The 17,274-nt window shown below is 48.7% G+C and overlaps 1 protein-coding gene across 1 annotated transcript in view; it reads right to left on the reverse strand.

The window, feature by feature from the left end:
• Positions 1-500: 500 nt before the first annotated feature.
• ADAMTS9 (ADAM metallopeptidase with thrombospondin type 1 motif 9) overlaps positions 501-17,274 on the reverse strand; it is an 83,551-nt gene continuing 66,777 nt past the window's right edge. Inside the window, exons 31-40 of the mRNA XM_075713654.1 lie at positions 11,344-11,514; positions 9,648-9,842; positions 7,195-7,327; positions 6,855-6,949; positions 6,602-6,696; positions 6,374-6,507; positions 4,793-4,884; positions 3,411-3,545; positions 2,689-2,793; positions 501-590 (exon numbers count right to left, since the gene is read on the reverse strand). Coding sequence (XP_075569769.1) covers positions 501-590; positions 2,689-2,793; positions 3,411-3,545; positions 4,793-4,884; positions 6,374-6,507; positions 6,602-6,696; positions 6,855-6,949; positions 7,195-7,327; positions 9,648-9,842; positions 11,344-11,514 — 1,245 coding nt within the window. The remainder of the gene's footprint in view (positions 591-2,688; positions 2,794-3,410; positions 3,546-4,792; positions 4,885-6,373; positions 6,508-6,601; positions 6,697-6,854; positions 6,950-7,194; positions 7,328-9,647; positions 9,843-11,343; positions 11,515-17,274) is intronic.

Genomic DNA, 17,274 nt, shown 5'->3' on the forward strand with positions numbered 1-17,274 from the left:
GATTTTACGTACAAAAATATTAAATCAAAATAAATAATTCCAAACATAAATATTATACTGTACATTAAGAATACGCAATCTATATACACACATAAACAGGAAAAAAAGTGGAAGGCAGAGGTATTGCATCGCTATCCTTCATCTCTGCTGGCTGCTCTCAGAGAACCTGGAAAATACGAAGCGCGCATTAGAGTCAGATCATCAACTTTGCCTCTGAAACCTGTAACTAGGGACAACAGTGCAAGAGCCGAGCCAAAGTGGGTGCCAGCATGGTGGGAAGTGCGTTTCCAGTTGACAGCGTTACACCCACAAGCGTTACTGGGGGAAGCGAGGGCTGGGAGCACTGGATCCCATTGCTCCCTGGATGCTGCGTGGGGTGGGTGGCTGTCACCGATGCACTCAACACGTGAGTGCCTTTGCATGTGTGGCCTTTTCTGCTCCTTCAGGATGTTTTCAGGAAGATTTGCCCTCGTGCAGAAGCAGCTGGGAACTCACCATCGCTATAACACCTGAACATCGAGGCCTGTTCCAGATGATGGAGTACATTTCCCACAGTAACCGCCACATTTTCCTACTACTTTGGTACCATCCTGCAAGCAAAATCAGAAATAACATCTCACGTAAGGACTCAGGAACTCCATGCTGTGAAAGGGCCAGATCCGGGTTATTCTAGCTGGGATTTTTAATAGAAAATGTCTTGGAAGGAAAACAAATTATGCCTAAATCAATCTACGAAATCACCATTATATTTAAATATATGCAAATGTAATTCCCTTTAGTGCTACCAGGTCAGATGGTGAACACAAATAAGAAAGAGTAGTTTTGATTTATTACATTGAGAGATGCCTAAGGAGAAGGACATTTGGAGGGATATCTCAAGGGTATCTGCTTTCTCCAATTTGCCCCAGAGTGAATAGCTGTACTGAGAGGAAAACTTGGATCATGCAAGAGAAAAAACACATCTAGACAGCAACAGTGCCTCAGTTGTGCCTGAGCACGTGAAGGGCACAGGAAGGATATTTGCAGGCAATCCCAAGAAACATCCATTTGGAAGGGAAAGGCCTGGAGTGGCCCCAGAGCCAAGACGAGAGGGAAAGCGATGGGGTGAGGCTAGGCCACTTGCTAAGGCGCTCTCCCCCCTCAGCTCTGCATTTCCGCAGCCAGAAGAGACAAAGGAAGACGCGGAGCGGTCCTGGGGTTGGCCCGGTCTCCAGGAGAGCCCAGCAAGCGCAGTGCAACTCCAGTCTTGAGTCAGAAGATTAATACTTTCATCTGGTCTTCCTTACCCCACCTCTGCAGAGTCTTTCGCCTCTGGATCATTACAATGGACAGACAGTCCTTGAGGGGAATTCGACCCTCAATTGCCAGAAAATTGGACTTAAGTGCAGGACAAGCTAGCACAAAGCATTTATTTTTAAATGAGCTCCATCCTGCCCTTGACACTATTGATCTGTGACTGCAGCAGGCTGCTATCATCTCTTCTCACTATGCTTTTCTTTCTTCTGCTCCTGCGGGCAGTTACGCCCCCGGAACAGCGTTTGACAGATGCCACCAGGTGATGGAGGTAAGAGTTGTCTCTTAGACCCCTTGTCCCTTAAAGTTTGTCTTGATTCTGCCACCTGTGATTGTGGCTGCTCTCCACAGCCCCGAAGTTGGCTGTCCAGGCTTCTCCATTCGGAAGAGAATAGCAAAGCACCTGCCAGAACTAACACGTGGGGTCTCTGCTGGTCCTCTTCTGCCTGCACAGGAGGATACTTTGCTGCAGCATGGTCAGGCCAGTAGCATTTAATTCTTCTTTAAGAGTCCCAGCACTGATGAGGCTCATGGGCTCAAGGGGCTCCCCAGAGCCAGGGAGATTGAAAGCGGCACAGGAGAAGATACTTTGCAAATTGCTTTTTGTTAAATGGCTATGGTGACCTCCTTAGGAGAGTTTTAACAGGGGCAATCAGGATGACTCGCATGAAATAGCAGCCAAAAAAGCCATCCCGGGGTTTCTCCAATTTCAGAACATGACGCAGGAGCAATGGTGCAAAGGCACGCAGCAGTGGAGGGGATAACGGGCAGGCAAATTAAGCCGTACAAGTTCAAATTTGGCTGTGGAGTGATTCTGCTTGGCTTACCCGGAGGCGTCAGGGCCACGGGCAGCTGCAGGGGACAGTGCCCTGGGGTGCAGCGTGCTGTGGGGCAGCCCCAGCCCACCGGAGCTCGGGTCTCTTCCAAGGACTTAAACCCAGACCAGCCCATTGGGAGGTCCACCTCCCCCACACTTTATTAGCAATGTTTTGGGAACAATTCCTACTCAGGGCACTCGCCTGGCACCCGGACTCTCTCTGGCAGGTCAAGACCCGCTCTGCAGCCCTGACCCCATACGCCCTGGTCCTGCCCGACGTGTAATGCACACTCTGTGCCGGACATCTCAGACAACTAATTAAGGATATGTCTGCCCTACAGCACTCAGCGTTGCAGCTTCACGGTCAAGCAGGCTCACTAATTAATTGGAATAACTCAAATCAAGTTAAACCCACTAGGCCCCCCCCCCCCACCTCACATACATTTATGGGCAACACTTCTTTTCTGACGTCAGATGTTAGATTTTTGTTAGTCTCTACTTGGAAGATGTTGCCGAAAAAGACAACAATTAGGAACTTCTCATGAGTGGATATAAACATAATTAAAATTACAACTTACTGGGGATTTTTGAATTTCCGACACTGCGTAATTCCCTTGTGAGAGCCACTTTGCTGTTCCTGTTAAGGACAGGCCCGTCCCGTACAGGTCTATGCTGAAGCGACCCTAAAAAACAAGCAGATGAGCCTGGTTATCCTGAAATGCCGTGCTTTTGCCACAGTGTCACTTTTCTACCAGGATCTTGCCGGCAATGTTTTCAATTTTTTCCATCGCTCTGACAGTGATTAGCACATATTGTACAAATCACAGCATGTCTCTGGTTAGGAATTTCCTTCTCGTTGGTGGCTGCAGGGAAGGAGGGGCTTCGTCTTGGTTTTTTCACTGCTTTTTCTCGGTTTTGCACTGCTTTTTCGCAGTTTGCCGGCTGAGGGCATTCTTGGCTTTTCCATGGCAAACTGTGGAGCCTGATGTGCTCCAGCAGCTGATGGGAAAGGTACCCCAGGGATGCACTGCAGCTGCTTTCGCTGCTCCCTCTTCAACTGGAGAGGGCACACTTGTCCTTATTTTCCTTATTTTCCACTGGGCTTCCCCCCCCCCCCCCCCCCCCCGCCCCAGACTTCAGTAAAATCAAGTAACTCTTTCATTTGTTTATTTCTCAAAAATATCCTTCACTTCATTCCACCCTGTCTCAAAATGCACAAAATGGATGGAAAATTAAGTGCTATGTCTGCATCCAACGCAGATTCCCCCAGCCTTCCCTTTACTCCATGGCAGACCCCAACCCTGCCTGTTTCTGGTCCCAAGGAGGGATCCTGTGGCCGCATCCCCAGGCTGACCCGCAGCCCAGCACGGCTGTGCGGTACCAGATGGCTGTTAGCTTTGCTCCCTGCACTTGCTGCCTTGGGAATGTTGATTTTCTGCAAGGACCAAACTGTCTGGGTCAGGTGGATGGATATTAACATTCATGAGCCTTCCCGAGGTAAGAAGTCAATCCCTAAGCCGCTGAGCTGTGCAGAAAAGTGTCAGCTCCGAATGCAGGGAGGGAAGGAGCTGGAGAGGTTTGCCCTCTGCCGTCTGTTGCTGCAATTCTCTACTTAATGCCCTTTGCAAATATGGTCTACCCAACACCTTGGACTATCCAAACATACCACTTATCATCCCCCAGCTCCACAGAAACTAGGTGTGCTGGGGACACGGAACAAGCCACCTGTAGCACAGTGTTAATTAGCCTCCTAAAGACTTTCAAGAAAGCCGATTTCTTCCAAGTGACTGGGCTAGATGTCCTGCATCGCCTCCTGAAGCTACTGAGGATGCGACTGAGCCTGTGCCCAGCTCTGTGCTTTTGTGGCCAGGTACCTCGTGGTGCTGGGACAGGCTGGATTTGCCCTGATGTGCAGGCACTGCCTTCGTTTTGTCAGTGTTTTCCCAGCCCCAAAGTGGAGTGGGTGATGGTCCCACTGGGCTGCTGTGAAAATAAGCAGCAGGGCGTGGGGATGGTGGGACAGCGGTTGGCTGGTACAATTGCAGTCTCTGGCTGACAGAGTCCATCGGTCCAGCAGCAGAAACCCAACCTGTTCCTGCCCTGCAAAAGCCCTCTCCTTCTTGGGTATCTCCCCCCTGAGCTGGCTGGGCAGGAGTCCCGCTGTCTGTCTGCTGCCTTCTCCATCGAGAGGGGTTCTCTCGCCCATCTTCCCGCAGCCCTGTGAACAGCAGTTTCAGCAGACAGGAGGACCGCGGAACTCGGAGGAGGGGTCCCGGGGCATCCCGATGGCCTGATTCACTGCTGCTCTCCCTGCCCAGCATTTCCACCAAGCCCTTCCACAGACAGACCCTCCTACCTTCAACTACACATGCAAAGCCCAGCCCTTCTCCCATAGCTTATTTCTTCCTCCTTTTCTCCTTTCCTGTTGACTGTTTGAGGACCTGCACGGGGCTGTGGGAGCCCTGAGGAATGTCCCTTAGCCAGTCCCCACGCTGGTCTGATAGTAACCTGACATTTTCCCAGATGGGAATGCTTTCTGCATGGACAAAGGGAAAAGTTTCCAACCACTGAGATGAGATTGTGACACTCACTGGTGTTGGGCTGATGCGATCAGCAGTAATTAATAGAGAGCCTGGACAAAACAAATGGCACCAATTCCTATGAAATGCTATTGTCAAATACCTGCGGGCATTTGGCTGCACTGTAGCAGTCCCCAGCAGTGGCATAAGGAACGGGTCGTCCATCATGTGTCCGTGCAAACTGTAAATCGGTCGCTGTGGAGAACAGTTGGTGAATAACATGGAAAGAAAGATGCAGGGAGAGAGACAAAATAAATGTAAACATGCTCTTTGCTAATGTTTCAATTCACTAAAGCTGGTTTCATACATTAATCTTGAGAGTCGAGACTGCTGGATTTTTAATATTAAATCCCCCAATTCATCCCACATGTGACTCCCAGCACATGAACACTGAATTTAACAGCTCACTTACACGCTCAGCGTTTACAGCTCAGTTTAAGTACATTGGTGATTTAGGGCCTGGGTATAAATAACAACAAAACTCCAACCCATGACTTGGGTTTTATTTCTCTATCAGAAAATTCCCCACTTTCAAGAAGGCCATGGGACCTCCTAAATCTTCCTTTTAAACAAAAAGGCAAACAACCATCTCTGTGCTTTCCTGGCTGCCCCAGCCTAGGGGTCAGGGTTTCAAAGGGAATTGGGGTATTTTGCTCTGGAGTGATCTGAAATAACCGAGACTCATTTAGATGGGGATGTGAGATAGCTCCTGCCTGACAGAGGTAGGTGCCCAGCTCCTTTTGAAATTCAAAGGGAGCTGGTATCAAATTCCCTGAGGGTGGTTCCTTTGAGATCTTTACCTAGGAGCTTTTACAGACTATTAGTAGCTTTTTACAGATTGATAGACTGGGAGGTCTCATGGCTTGAAAATTAAGTGATAAAAAAACCTTATCAGATAAAGAGTCATTTTACAAGGAAGGATTTTGATTTACTAAAAAACCTCTGCTATTTACTGAATGAAGCCCAACAATATGTTGTATTTTTGAAACATTTGCTGGAAACTGATAGCACCCCTGGAGTCACGGGGGCTGAAACAGAAACCCTATGGGATGCTGCAGGGTTTCCAGCACTGGGATGGCTCCAGCTCCCATGAATGATAAGAGAGAGAGGGTATCACTTGTATTGCACAGCTACAGTCCCCTCCTTCCCTGCAAATTCACAGCCGCAGCTCCATCACTCTCAGCACAAGTTATTTCCCCATGGTCTGGCTCTGCCGAGAGCCTCCTCCGCCTTGGCCCGAGGGAGCAGCATCCCCACCCCAGTGGAGTCCCCTGCACTGGGATCTCCTGACCCATCTGTGTGTAAAATGGGGGGGCAGCTCCTCCCTGGTTAAGCTTTCTGCCTGAGTCCAGTCTGAAAATAGGAGACTAAATGAAATAAAATCCTTTAAAAAACACACTGGCCTGCTGGGAGCACGCAAATATTCATTTTGTACAGCAGATGCACCAGGGACCGTTTTAATATTTTCCCGTATTACAGAGAAATAGTACGAGCATCTCTGATACACTCGAGTTGCAGTCTCTAAGTGTAAAGCAGCAAACAGGTGACCAAGTTTAAAAGCAGCTTTTAACAGGAGAGCTCAGGAATATTGCCCGCTAGCATACTACTGCTTGTTTGTAATTACAGCTATATTTGTGTAAAATAAACATTTTTTTTTTAATGGCAAGGCCCTGTTTTTACTCACTTATTATTTGCATAGTGTTCAGGTCCAGCCTTACTTTGCTGAAGGTGGAAAACCCAGCTGCTGTGTAATCTTTCCTACACTGGCAGTCTTCTCGTCTGCTCCCGTTATACGGACATTCAGTCGGGTTATGCAATCTAAATCAAAAGAAAACCCTTTCTACTCATGACCGGAAAATATTGCCATGGAAAACAAAAGTATCGTGAAGCTCAGGATTAAGGGATTTCTTACCTGTATCCATACACTTCGGAAAAGTTCTCTGCATCCCCATTTACAAGGGTCACATACTCCTTTGGGCTGTCAGTCTGCATCCCAGAGCAATACACCTGAGAGAGAGAAGCCAGAATTTTGTCAGGTATCATGTGCAAAGGGATGGCCAAGAAAACCGAAGGTAGAAAATCCAAGAGTGGAAGTGAAGAGCACACCCAGGGTCCTCTTCACCTTTGGGAAATGCATTAACTATCCATCTGTTGCTGAAATGCACCTTTAATGTCTTTCCTTTGACTTGAAGGAAATATTCGCCGTCTTCAGTGACACCTTTGAGATTTTTAACGTCTTTGCAACTCCTTGGTAATTCACCTGAAACAAAACAGAAATACTTGTAGTCACTGAGAAACTGCACATCAAAATTTATTTTGTAACACTGTGAGGCATCCAAAGCATCAAAACACCTTGTTTATTTTTCAGAGGTCTCCCTGAAGTGCCTTAGTGCTTAGTTGGATGGCTCCCAATGCCTGGAAATACTGCACATCTCTAGGAGTTTGATGGGAACAGATGCTCAAGCCACAAGAAAGGCAAAGGAAGGTGCAAACCCACAGACTTACAGTCATGGACGTTGTGGCATGTCCTCATCTCTTCGGGTTTCAGATCCACATGGCACAAGCTGCTGACCTGGTCATCGTTTGTCAAACACTGCACTGACCGGTGCATGACTCCAACTCCACAGGTGACGGAGCACTGCAAGACGGAACACAGAGATTCGTATTTTATCTCAAGGGTTTCTGGGCTCCAGAAGAACAGAGACAGCCCATTTCCCTCCTATCAAGAGACAGCAGCAAAGGCCCCAATCCTGCAAAGTGTTTAAACACAGGCTTAACTTGAATCAAACAAGTAATCCCTTTTATTATTAATCCCTTCATTATCATCATCATCATCACTAATTATTTCAAGAAGACTGCTGAACTTCGCTTAGCACTTAAACACTTTACAGGATAAGGCAGTATTGGTTAAGGTGAACCATGCGCTTATATGAAATTGTTTATTTTTCACACTAGGAAGGTTGTACAAGAGAGAAATGTTCACCAGAAGCCCTGAAAGGTAGAAATCCTCTCCTGGTGGCTGGAAGACATTGCTTGGGAGCAACAGGGGCCTCTGAAAAAACATGACATGGTTTGCTGTTTTCTATCCAAATTGCATCAAAAAACCCACGGCCCCCAAACGCTCTCTTCCCTCACCCTCTGGAAAAACAGCTAAATCTGCACAAACACTGGGTCATCCTCAAACAGCCCAAATCAAGGGTAATCTTAAGGCTGAAATTGCACAAGTTACTGGAGCTACCAAGCAGCAGCTTGTCCGCATTGGCTGCTGCTGAGCACAGGCAATGGGAGGTGGGAGCATCTTGCTCCCCCTCTGCAACTTGTTCTTTCAGTACTTGACAACTGAAAATCAGCTCTTTCTACAGGTACCAGGTTAGGCTGCTGAGAAAATGATAGAATAGAATAGGATCATAGAATGGTTTGGGTTGCAAGGGTCCTTTCAAGGTCATCTAGTCCAAGCCCCCTGCAATAAGCAGGGACATCTTCAACTAGATCAGGTTGCTCAGAGCCCTGTTCAACCTGACCTTGAATGTTTCTAGGGATGGGGCACCTACCACCTCTCTAGGCAACCTGTTCCAGCGGTTCACCACCCTCATTTTAAAAAATTTCTTCCTTATATCCAGTCTAAATCTACCCTCTTTTAGTTTAAAACTATTAGCCCTTGTCTCATTGCAACAGACTCTGTTAAAAAGTTTGTCCCCATCTTTCTTATAAGCCCCCTTTAAGTACAGATTGATGCTGCTCATCTATTTAGAAATTATTAGTCTAAAGGAGCACACCACGAAGGAGACGGTCTTCAATGGCTCATGGTATTCGCAGCTTGGCATTTACTCTTTATCAAGTCCAAATCCGTAAAATTTAACTAAGGAGCTGAGCAGGACCTGAACTCTTTGTCCATCAAAGGTGGTGGTATTTTACATTAAATCCCTTTGAAAATCAGAGATGAGAAGGGTCGTGGCACTCGGTAGTCACTGGGATGTTCAGCAGCCCAAAGTGAGGAGAAAGGTCTTGCTCTCTGAAATGGATACCCTTTGCAATGAAGTTGTACGAACGAGTTGGACATTTTGCACTGAAATTCTGGGAGAAAATACAAATTAATTGAGGCTGAGCTCTTTGTTGTAACTCCTCTGCCCTGACTCACAGGGAGGATCTGAAGCTTCCTATGGGACAGGAGGAACTTAGGCTTCAAACAGCTCTGCCATTTACTGTGACAACTTCCACTAGCATTTTGCTCGACTTGACTCTCATTGCCTTGTAAAGGTCTGACAAATTCCTACAAATGCCTGAGCTGGGTTAATAAATCAAATTTATGGGAGAAACATCACATTTCAAAGAACGTCAGAAGCCAAAAGAAGTGAAATGTTATCACCCTAACTAAAATTTGATCTTGTAGTTCAGGCCCCAGAAGAGGGTCAACACAAATAACTTTAGCAGAAAGGCTGAGTTCTTTCCTCTGCCCTGTCCCAGCATTTGTAAGAAGGATGGGGGCGGGGGAGAAAGACAAAATCTTTTTAAGGCTCAAATTATCGGTGTTCTGGCCTATTGGTGGTTCCCAAGTCTTGCTCATACACATGGCCAAGCGGGATCAACCCCAGCTGCCAGCTATCCATCGATCCCTCTAGCACAAGGCTTTCAAACCCTTGTTTTCTGGCAACAACTCCACTTTCTGACTAAGCATTCAGCATGACCATCAACACTGCCACAAATTTTGGCTCTATCCAAATTTTCATGGAGATCATGACTCTGCCTGGAGCTGCTGGGACTCCGCCATACAATGGGGTTCAGTCTGGAGCAGGAGCCCTACACACGCTGGGGCTGCTGCTGCACGAGGGTATTCATTGCATTAATTTATGCAGCTCTTAAACATTCCCCCACCAAAGGTACGGACTGTGTCCTCGGTGTAAAGAAAAATAACTCTGTTTCAAAATTTTTGGTTAAAAAAAGAAGTTTGCCAAACTTACGCTTCCCCAGTTGCCGACACGCCAGGATGCAGAGACAGGGCACTCCCCGAGGTAGCAGGGCTGGATGTTGGGCGGCTGTGTGCCGGGACAGTTGACTGTGTTCTGGTACCCGTACTCGTAGTGGTCCTTCCCGGTGTAAATCTCGCTGCAGGACACCAGGCGCTGCCTGTATCCCTTCCCGCACGTGACAGAGCACTGCGGGCAGAGGAAGCGCCTGTTAGCACCGCATGCTTCGGGAAGGCTGCCTGCAACGGGGAGGAAAAGCAGGCTTGCCAGCTTTTGACACAGCAAGCTGCTCCGAGGGATCACTAGTAACTATTGAAGCCAGCCACGAGTATTGTGAGTGGCTACAAGTGGGCTGGTGCCTGGCACTGCCTTTGAGCAGGCAATTCCTCCCTGTGCTGCTCCTACAGCTGCTCCAGGACCCCCTACTCCAGGTTGGCTCCTGGGTACAAGTTGTCTCTCCCCAAGGACAAAGCAAGGAGCAGAAGATCCTTGGGAACTCAGAAATGCGTCTATTATTTGGGTCGTCTTTTTTTTTTTTTTTGCCATTGGATGCACAGAGAAAGAAAATGGTCAAGATTAACCCTGAATTGCAGGTATTCAGCAGCAACTGGAAGAAAGGGAAGGTTGTCCTCCTAAGCAGAGGACAAACAGTGCTTCTGACCTCCTCACCAAAAGGCTGAGCGGGAACTGGGGCGAGCTGAGCATCAGCTCTGTGAGCTCTCGCCCACCTCCTTATCTTCCTGGGCCCGAGGGCTCCCAGGGGGTCCCAGGCGGTGGGAGCAGGTAGAGGGTATCTGGGCAAGGGGCAGCCAGGGCTCCAGCCTCACAGGCACCCTCATATTTCTCTTAGGAAACTACCCAGGAGACCAGGCTGCTCTGAGAAATTCTTCTCTCTCCACATTTCTCCCTCCTGCACTATCTTGGGTGGCTTGTATCTCCTCCCCCTCAGTCCAGGCATGTTTTCTTTTTTCCCTTTTCTTGTTTTTTCTTTTTAATCAGTGCTGTGTCAGCAGCTGCCTTGTCATTTCCCTCTGCTGCTCCTCCAAGTGGAAAGTAATACTTCACCCGCTGAAGAAGGAAACAGGCTGAGATTAGCCCGGGTCCTCCCGCATGCAGTGCCTGCTGCAAAGAAAACTCATCTATTTTCCTTGCCGAGCCCTCTCCCAGCTGTGAGGGCGAACCTGCTGCCTTCGCTCACACCGGGTCCTCGCTCCTGCCAAAGCCAGCACCGAGGCAGGACGTGTCCCCACGGTCACATCCAGGCTTGCCTTTCCCCCCCAGAATGCTCACCCAGATCCTCACACAGCTCATGGGGCCCCGGAGCTCCCCGGGAGGGGCTGGGAATGAAACCAAATAAATAAATAAATGAAATAAAATGGCACAAAACCAAAGAGGGTGTCTGCTGGATACGATGTGCTTTGGAAGAAAATTGCCTCTAGATATTAGCTAGGACTCTGAGCATGCTGGCGTTTAGTCTTTAATATCCTGGTCTTCTCCCACAGCCCTGCTCCTGTCTCTCCAGCGGGGAAATCGCACTCAGAAACAAAGCAAAACATAATAATTAAACCATGCAGCACTGCCCTGCCACTGTTGATTTGGGTTGCAATATCTCAGCGAGGCCGGAGGCGAGCAGAGGAGAGCACAGGCTGGTGCTGAGCAGCATGGTGCCTGCGTGGGGCTGGGGACTCACCTCCGACCACTCCCCGGTGATCCAGATGTACTCGCAGGGCGGCAGCCCGCAGCTCTCGATTTCGGGGGGGCGTTTGCTGGTGTCGCAGTAGCCATTGTTCTGCACCCGCTTGTTCTCATCCACGCAGACCACCTTGCGGTACCGGGACGCCTCCCCGCACGTCTTCATGCACTGTTTGCAAGAAACAATGGCTCATGCGATCCACGAGGAACTTCAGATTCAAATGAATCTGCATCTGCAAAGCGAGCAAGCCCTCCTCCCAGCGGTCCGAGTGAGCTGATGGCTCTGTGCCCCATGTTGGCATCTCTCGTTTGTATCACTTGGGGGTAAATTTAAGACCAGGGCCCCGCTGTGCCAGGCGCTGCGGGAGCATCCAGTGACAAATTGCTCCTGTCCTCTGGAGGTACCAAGCCAAATCGCAGGCACAGGGAGAGAGGAGAAACCAAGGCAGCAGGTATTGGGATGGGGTGCATGTGGGGTCCAGCTGTGATGGGACCAAGAGATGCAGGGGTGGGCATGCAGGGTCAGGAGATGGGGCAAGGGCAAAAGAAAGGGGCCAACCCCCATCATTTCAGCCCCTAGTAAATACAGCTGCTTGGAGAACGACAACCCAGCCATCTCCCTTCCAAAATACACGCCGTCGCACCCTTGGCTGTGTCTGGTGTCGGGGGAGCCCCTTGCCCGGTCCCTGCCAGTGGGTGAGAGGCAGCACCCTGCCCTGGCACGGCGTGGGGCACATCTCTGCAACCGCTGCAGCAGAGCGGACTGTACGGATTTATTCTCTTTTAAACGCTTCCCTGCCTGATATTAAGAGCAACGCCTGCTAGACGAGCACAACTGCTCCCCAAGGGCTTCTGGAGACTTTAAGGACTCTGTTCTTTCTCTGCTTGTCTTGGAAAAACCAGACGGACCATGAGGCTGCACTCCTGGGAGCAAGTCTGTGCTCAAAGCGCATCTTACAAAACACACACATAAACCAAAATAAATCAGCATAAGAGCAGCTGTCTGGATAAAACTGTATTTTCTTAAAGTTATCGCCTGTAATGGACTTCTAACACTTTCAACTAACTGGATTAACAAGGAGAAAAAAATGCATGAAAATAATCATTTTATATAATGTGCAGGAAATGTCTTCCCCTAAGGAAAAGGATAAAACATTCAATCAGGCCATCCCTATCTGTACAGGAACACCATTTGAAGTCACCTAGGCTCAGAGGACCGTGCCAGTTTAATCTAGTTAGAGTCTCACCCTCCAAACATTGTTTCCAGCCTCCCCAGTGCAACTCCTGCTCTCCTGGCTGGCCCACAATTAGCAAGATCTTAGCAGGGTCACCTAATTGTGAATCGCAGGCACTATTCATGCTAATTCTGTAATTAGCTGTCAGAACCAAGATTGCAAATTATGTGAGAACTTTGAAAAATCAGATCAACCCGTGGCAGGAGCAGCCAATCAGGAAAACTGCATCGAGTGCAACATCATGTTGGTTGTAAATATTTAGTAACTGTGTAAAGTGGAAGGGGATGGGGAAGGAGAGGCAGCCCCACAAAGCAGCATTTATTCCGAAAGAATAACTTAGGAGCTCTTAGGCAACAGTCAACATTGCAAAATCCACAGTCTGCCAAAAGACCCCAAGGGCTTCATGTGCTTTCAACCTTATTTACTCTCTTGCTTTAAGTTCTTGGAGCGGAAGCTCCTTCTAGGTCTGTGCCGAAACACAGTGATCCTACGGGGGCTGGAGGAATTTGCTGGAGTGTGATTTCCCCAGAGAGCAAACAAACTGTGCTATATTTGCCCTTCTCTGATACCTCCTTATTATACAAGTAAAATCTGAAAAGGGGTTATTGCATGTGAATAAGGCATCGCGAGCACTCCATCGTCACGTAGCTTCCCTGAGCGGCACCTTTCGGGGCAGCGTGAACCCCGACCTTCCCGCTCCCTCCTAACGAGGGACTCTCCAGCACGGTGGGAGCGGGACTATGGGATGCTCAAAGCTCCCCTTGTCTCTGGTTTGGCATACACCAACCCAGCATGTGGTCACCAGCGTAGGGTGAATTGTTCCAGCTCATAGCCAAACGAGGCACAAAAAAAAAGGCTGATTTCGTCTCCGCCCCTTATTTATTTAAGCCTAAATTTGCAAAGTACATTGGCTCACGCTTAATTTTAGGAGGGTGAATAATCTCTATACCATCAATGGGTCTTCTGACATTGGCCACTAAGAGCTATCATATCAAAAGCCCATCCTCATTTAAAATCATTAGTTGCTGATGAGAGATTGACGCTCTCGAACACACGCCAGCCTGCTTTGGGCTTCTCTGCAGATAACAGTCACACGGCCAAATAAACCTGAGCCAGCTCTGTGCGTTTTGTCATCACCAGTAAATTAAAGATTGATTATTTGTATTTTTGGGGATAACTGGCAATTAAATAGTCCCAAAGAGATATTAAATAGGGCTCAAAGACAGTGAGACCATCATAAAACAAATCAAAGAGAAACACTGCAGAGGTTCCAATCAGCCACCCCAAGGTTATAAAACATTATTCATATAGAAAGTGGACAGTTCAGCTAGCATGAAAAGGCTATTTTTCCTTTTAATATGGTGATAGATTTTGTATGAAATCTCATGTTCATGACTGATCTAAATCTCACATAAACCAGCAGGGCCAGGGGATAACAGCAAGAGCTGAAAAACAGATCAGGCACTTGACGATATTTGTCTCTCTTGCCTCGTTTCCCAAATTTTGAACTATTTTCCTGGCAGTTCAAATTAAGGACCATTTCAAGCACTTCCACAACTGTTTTAGGAGAGCAATAATAATAATAATTAAAAAAAGCCCAAAGGCATTGCTTTGCGAAAACATTGTTTTCTTTTTTTTTTATTCCCCAAATCGTAATCTGACACAGAGATGAAACAAAACCCCAGGCCACAAACACTTCAAACACGCCTTGGGTAACTCTGCAATCCAAATCAGGCAAGGATGGCACAATTTTACCCCAAACAGCAAATATCAAAGATTCAAGAATTGCATTGCAGCTTCCAGAGCTGTGCACTGTTGTTCCACAGAAGTTCATATTAAAAAAAAACCCCTTCTTTCTCCCAATTTTCCCTTTTTCTTTGTGACTCTGGTTTGGGTTTTACTTTGACATTAGCAAGGCCATTTCTTTTGACTTTCTTCTCCCTGGTGCGGGTACTGAGAACAGCTAATTAATGGTGATACACCAACAGAGCAATAAATGGTTTCCAATAAGTTCCCTATTCCTTTTCATTGGCAAGACCAACTTTTTTTCTAAACAACAACAACAAAAATAATGAAAAGGAACAATAAAAAAACCCCTCTCAACAGATTCCCTTTAAAGATAAGAAATCAAAACCAAGACAGTGCTGGGATGTTATTTTACATCCCACCCTTCATGCCAATTAGGGTTCATTGCTGTTCCCTGCTCAGAGAATACTTGTGCAATCTGTGCCTCCTCACTATAACTAACATGCGGCCAGTACTTATGGCTGGGGAGAAGGTGCTATTGCTTTTTTTCGCCAGGTACATCAGAACAAAATAAGAAGTGCTCAGAAGAAGAACTGCTTGGAGTCAGCCAAAGGGGTGAGCTCACACTGGCCATCTCCTGCATGTTTCTGTTAATGGTTATTTATGGGTGAGGAAACTTCCAGCCCACCCCCCTAGCAAAGCTCCCCTCGGGGGGTAAAAACAAAAGTCTCCATAACACGTTAAAAATTTCCCCAGTGCAATGGGGAGTGCTGGAAAAGTTTGGAAAACATCAGTATCCGCCTCCCAGCAAGGGCTTGGCAGGCTAGGGGCAGGCAGGGGCCTCTCGCTGCTGGTTTAAAAAGTTGCAAAAATAAGGGAAAGAGGGCAAAAGGATGGGGTAGAAGCTGTGGCTTTTCAGGGCTAATTACACTGTTGGATAAGGATTGCAACTGCATGCTGTTTGGTTACCTACTTTGCCGCCTGTAAACTTATTAGCTGAAGAAATTTAATGGGCTCTGTAAAAGCAAAAGTTCATTGCAGGGAATTTGCTGGAGCCCCCTCAGCCGCCATTCCTACATTTCTTTTCCAGGCTGGCATGTTTCCACCAGGTACGACTGCATGCTCAGCTAGGCTTTGCATCCCATCACACCTCGGCTCTCTGGCAGGTGGGAACGGGGCACGGTCCCCTCCGGCCTCCTGTAGCCGTGGACGTGTTACACAGGATTATAAACCCATTACAACTTCCCAGCACTGCCGAGACCGGGGAAATGAAGCTAAACTGGTTTGCACCATCCCCGTCAGGCCGAGGTACCGCAGGTGGGAGGATATTAATGTCACACACGCGGCTGCCTGCAGTCCGGGGTGCTCCGCGCCGTCTCGAGCTCGTGGGGAAGGGAAGATGAGAGGAAAGCGCACGCTGCCTTAACCTTGAATTTTCTCTTGCTGCAGCGGAAAAGTTGCGCAGCCTCTGCATGTGTGAAACGCTTTTTCTCTTGTCAGTAAATCTGCTTTTCTTATCCTCCCCCTCTTTTTCTTTCTTTTTTTCTTTTTTTTTTTTCAGCGACACAATAAAGGCAGGCTCTGGAAGTGTCTGCGAACACCAAGACTTTGAGCAGGAAACCGGCGGTGCCTCCCCATCTTTTGTTACCGGAGCAGGAGGCCCTGTTTTGCATTTAAACTGTGGCCTCTTTACACTGTCTCAGCAGGGGAAGGGACCTCGACCAATTTCGTTCCCCTTCAAGCCCCCCTGGGCCATGCAGGAGCAATATAAAAGCAGCCTGACTGCCAACGAAAGCCGGGGCCCCGTTTGATTAATATTTATCCTGCTCCCCAGAGCTGTGCGCTGCAGGCATCAGGATGACCGGCATCAGGCTCTCATCGTGCACCTTCAGAGTCAGTGGGATCTTTGGTGCCCAAAGGGTGCAGGATCAAGCCCCTGCTGCCCTGCGCTGGGGCCAGCAATGGTTTTGCAGGGGGGCTGATGCACCGGGTTGGGGGGTCTTCTGCCCCACTCCATCCCCTGCATCCCCACGAAGGGCCCATGATGGGCAATCCCCTTCTCCCTACGTGACAAGAACATCCCCTCTGCGGGAGTCGTGGCCTCTTCTGCGGGCTGTGTGACACAGGAGTCAGCTCCCCAGAGCTGGCAGCTCCGTTGCCTTTCCCACTTCCAAGGCTGGAAGTCCCTGCAACCGCAGGGAAGAGCCTGGGACAGTGGAACAGGGACGGAGGAGAACCGGGGCAGAACTCTTTCACCCAGCAATGGCTGAAAATGGAATGAAACCAGAATGAAAATAATAATTTTGGTGCCTGGTCTGAACTCTCTCTGCCAAACCCTGTTGTGCACTCGAAGTCTGCCATGGCACCCTGCAGGCAGCTGATGGGAGGGCTCCTCCTGCCCTTCCTCCTGCCCAGAGTCCCCTTGTCCTCCTGCCACCCACCAGCCTGGCGCCCACCCATCGCCTGCAGCGCAGGCGACTCAGAGTCGCTCCCCGAACCACCGGCGCAGCAGCTTTATCCCCTGCTCCAGCCTAAGTGGTTGGTTTTGCTGGGAACTGATCCTGGTCACTCAGAAAAGCACCGTCTCCCGTGGGAGATCTCATCTCAGCGCTGCTCACGGCTTGGCAAAAAGCATGGACCCAGAGCTCAGCGAAAGGAGAGAGCTGTCAGAAGGAGCCGGGGTAACGGGGCAGGAAAGTGGGAATTACCGATGTTCCCCAATTCCTTCAAACCCTCATGCACGGGGCCCACTGCCCCAGCAGCGCGGCAGGGCTCGGTCCGAGCGGGGTTACCGCTCAGCTTCCCAGAACAGACCCAAATCCGCCCTACCCAAAACCTGCTCAATATTTGCATAGGTCCCAGCCAAACACAGGGCAGCACAAAGCAATAAGTTAACCCTACGGAGGTATTTCAGCTCCCCCTTCCAGCCAGCACGCATGAGCGTTTCC

This window comes from Pelecanus crispus, chromosome 7 (assembly GCF_030463565.1).
Source record: "Pelecanus crispus isolate bPelCri1 chromosome 7, bPelCri1.pri, whole genome shotgun sequence".
NCBI lineage: Eukaryota > Metazoa > Chordata > Aves > Pelecaniformes > Pelecanidae > Pelecanus > Pelecanus crispus.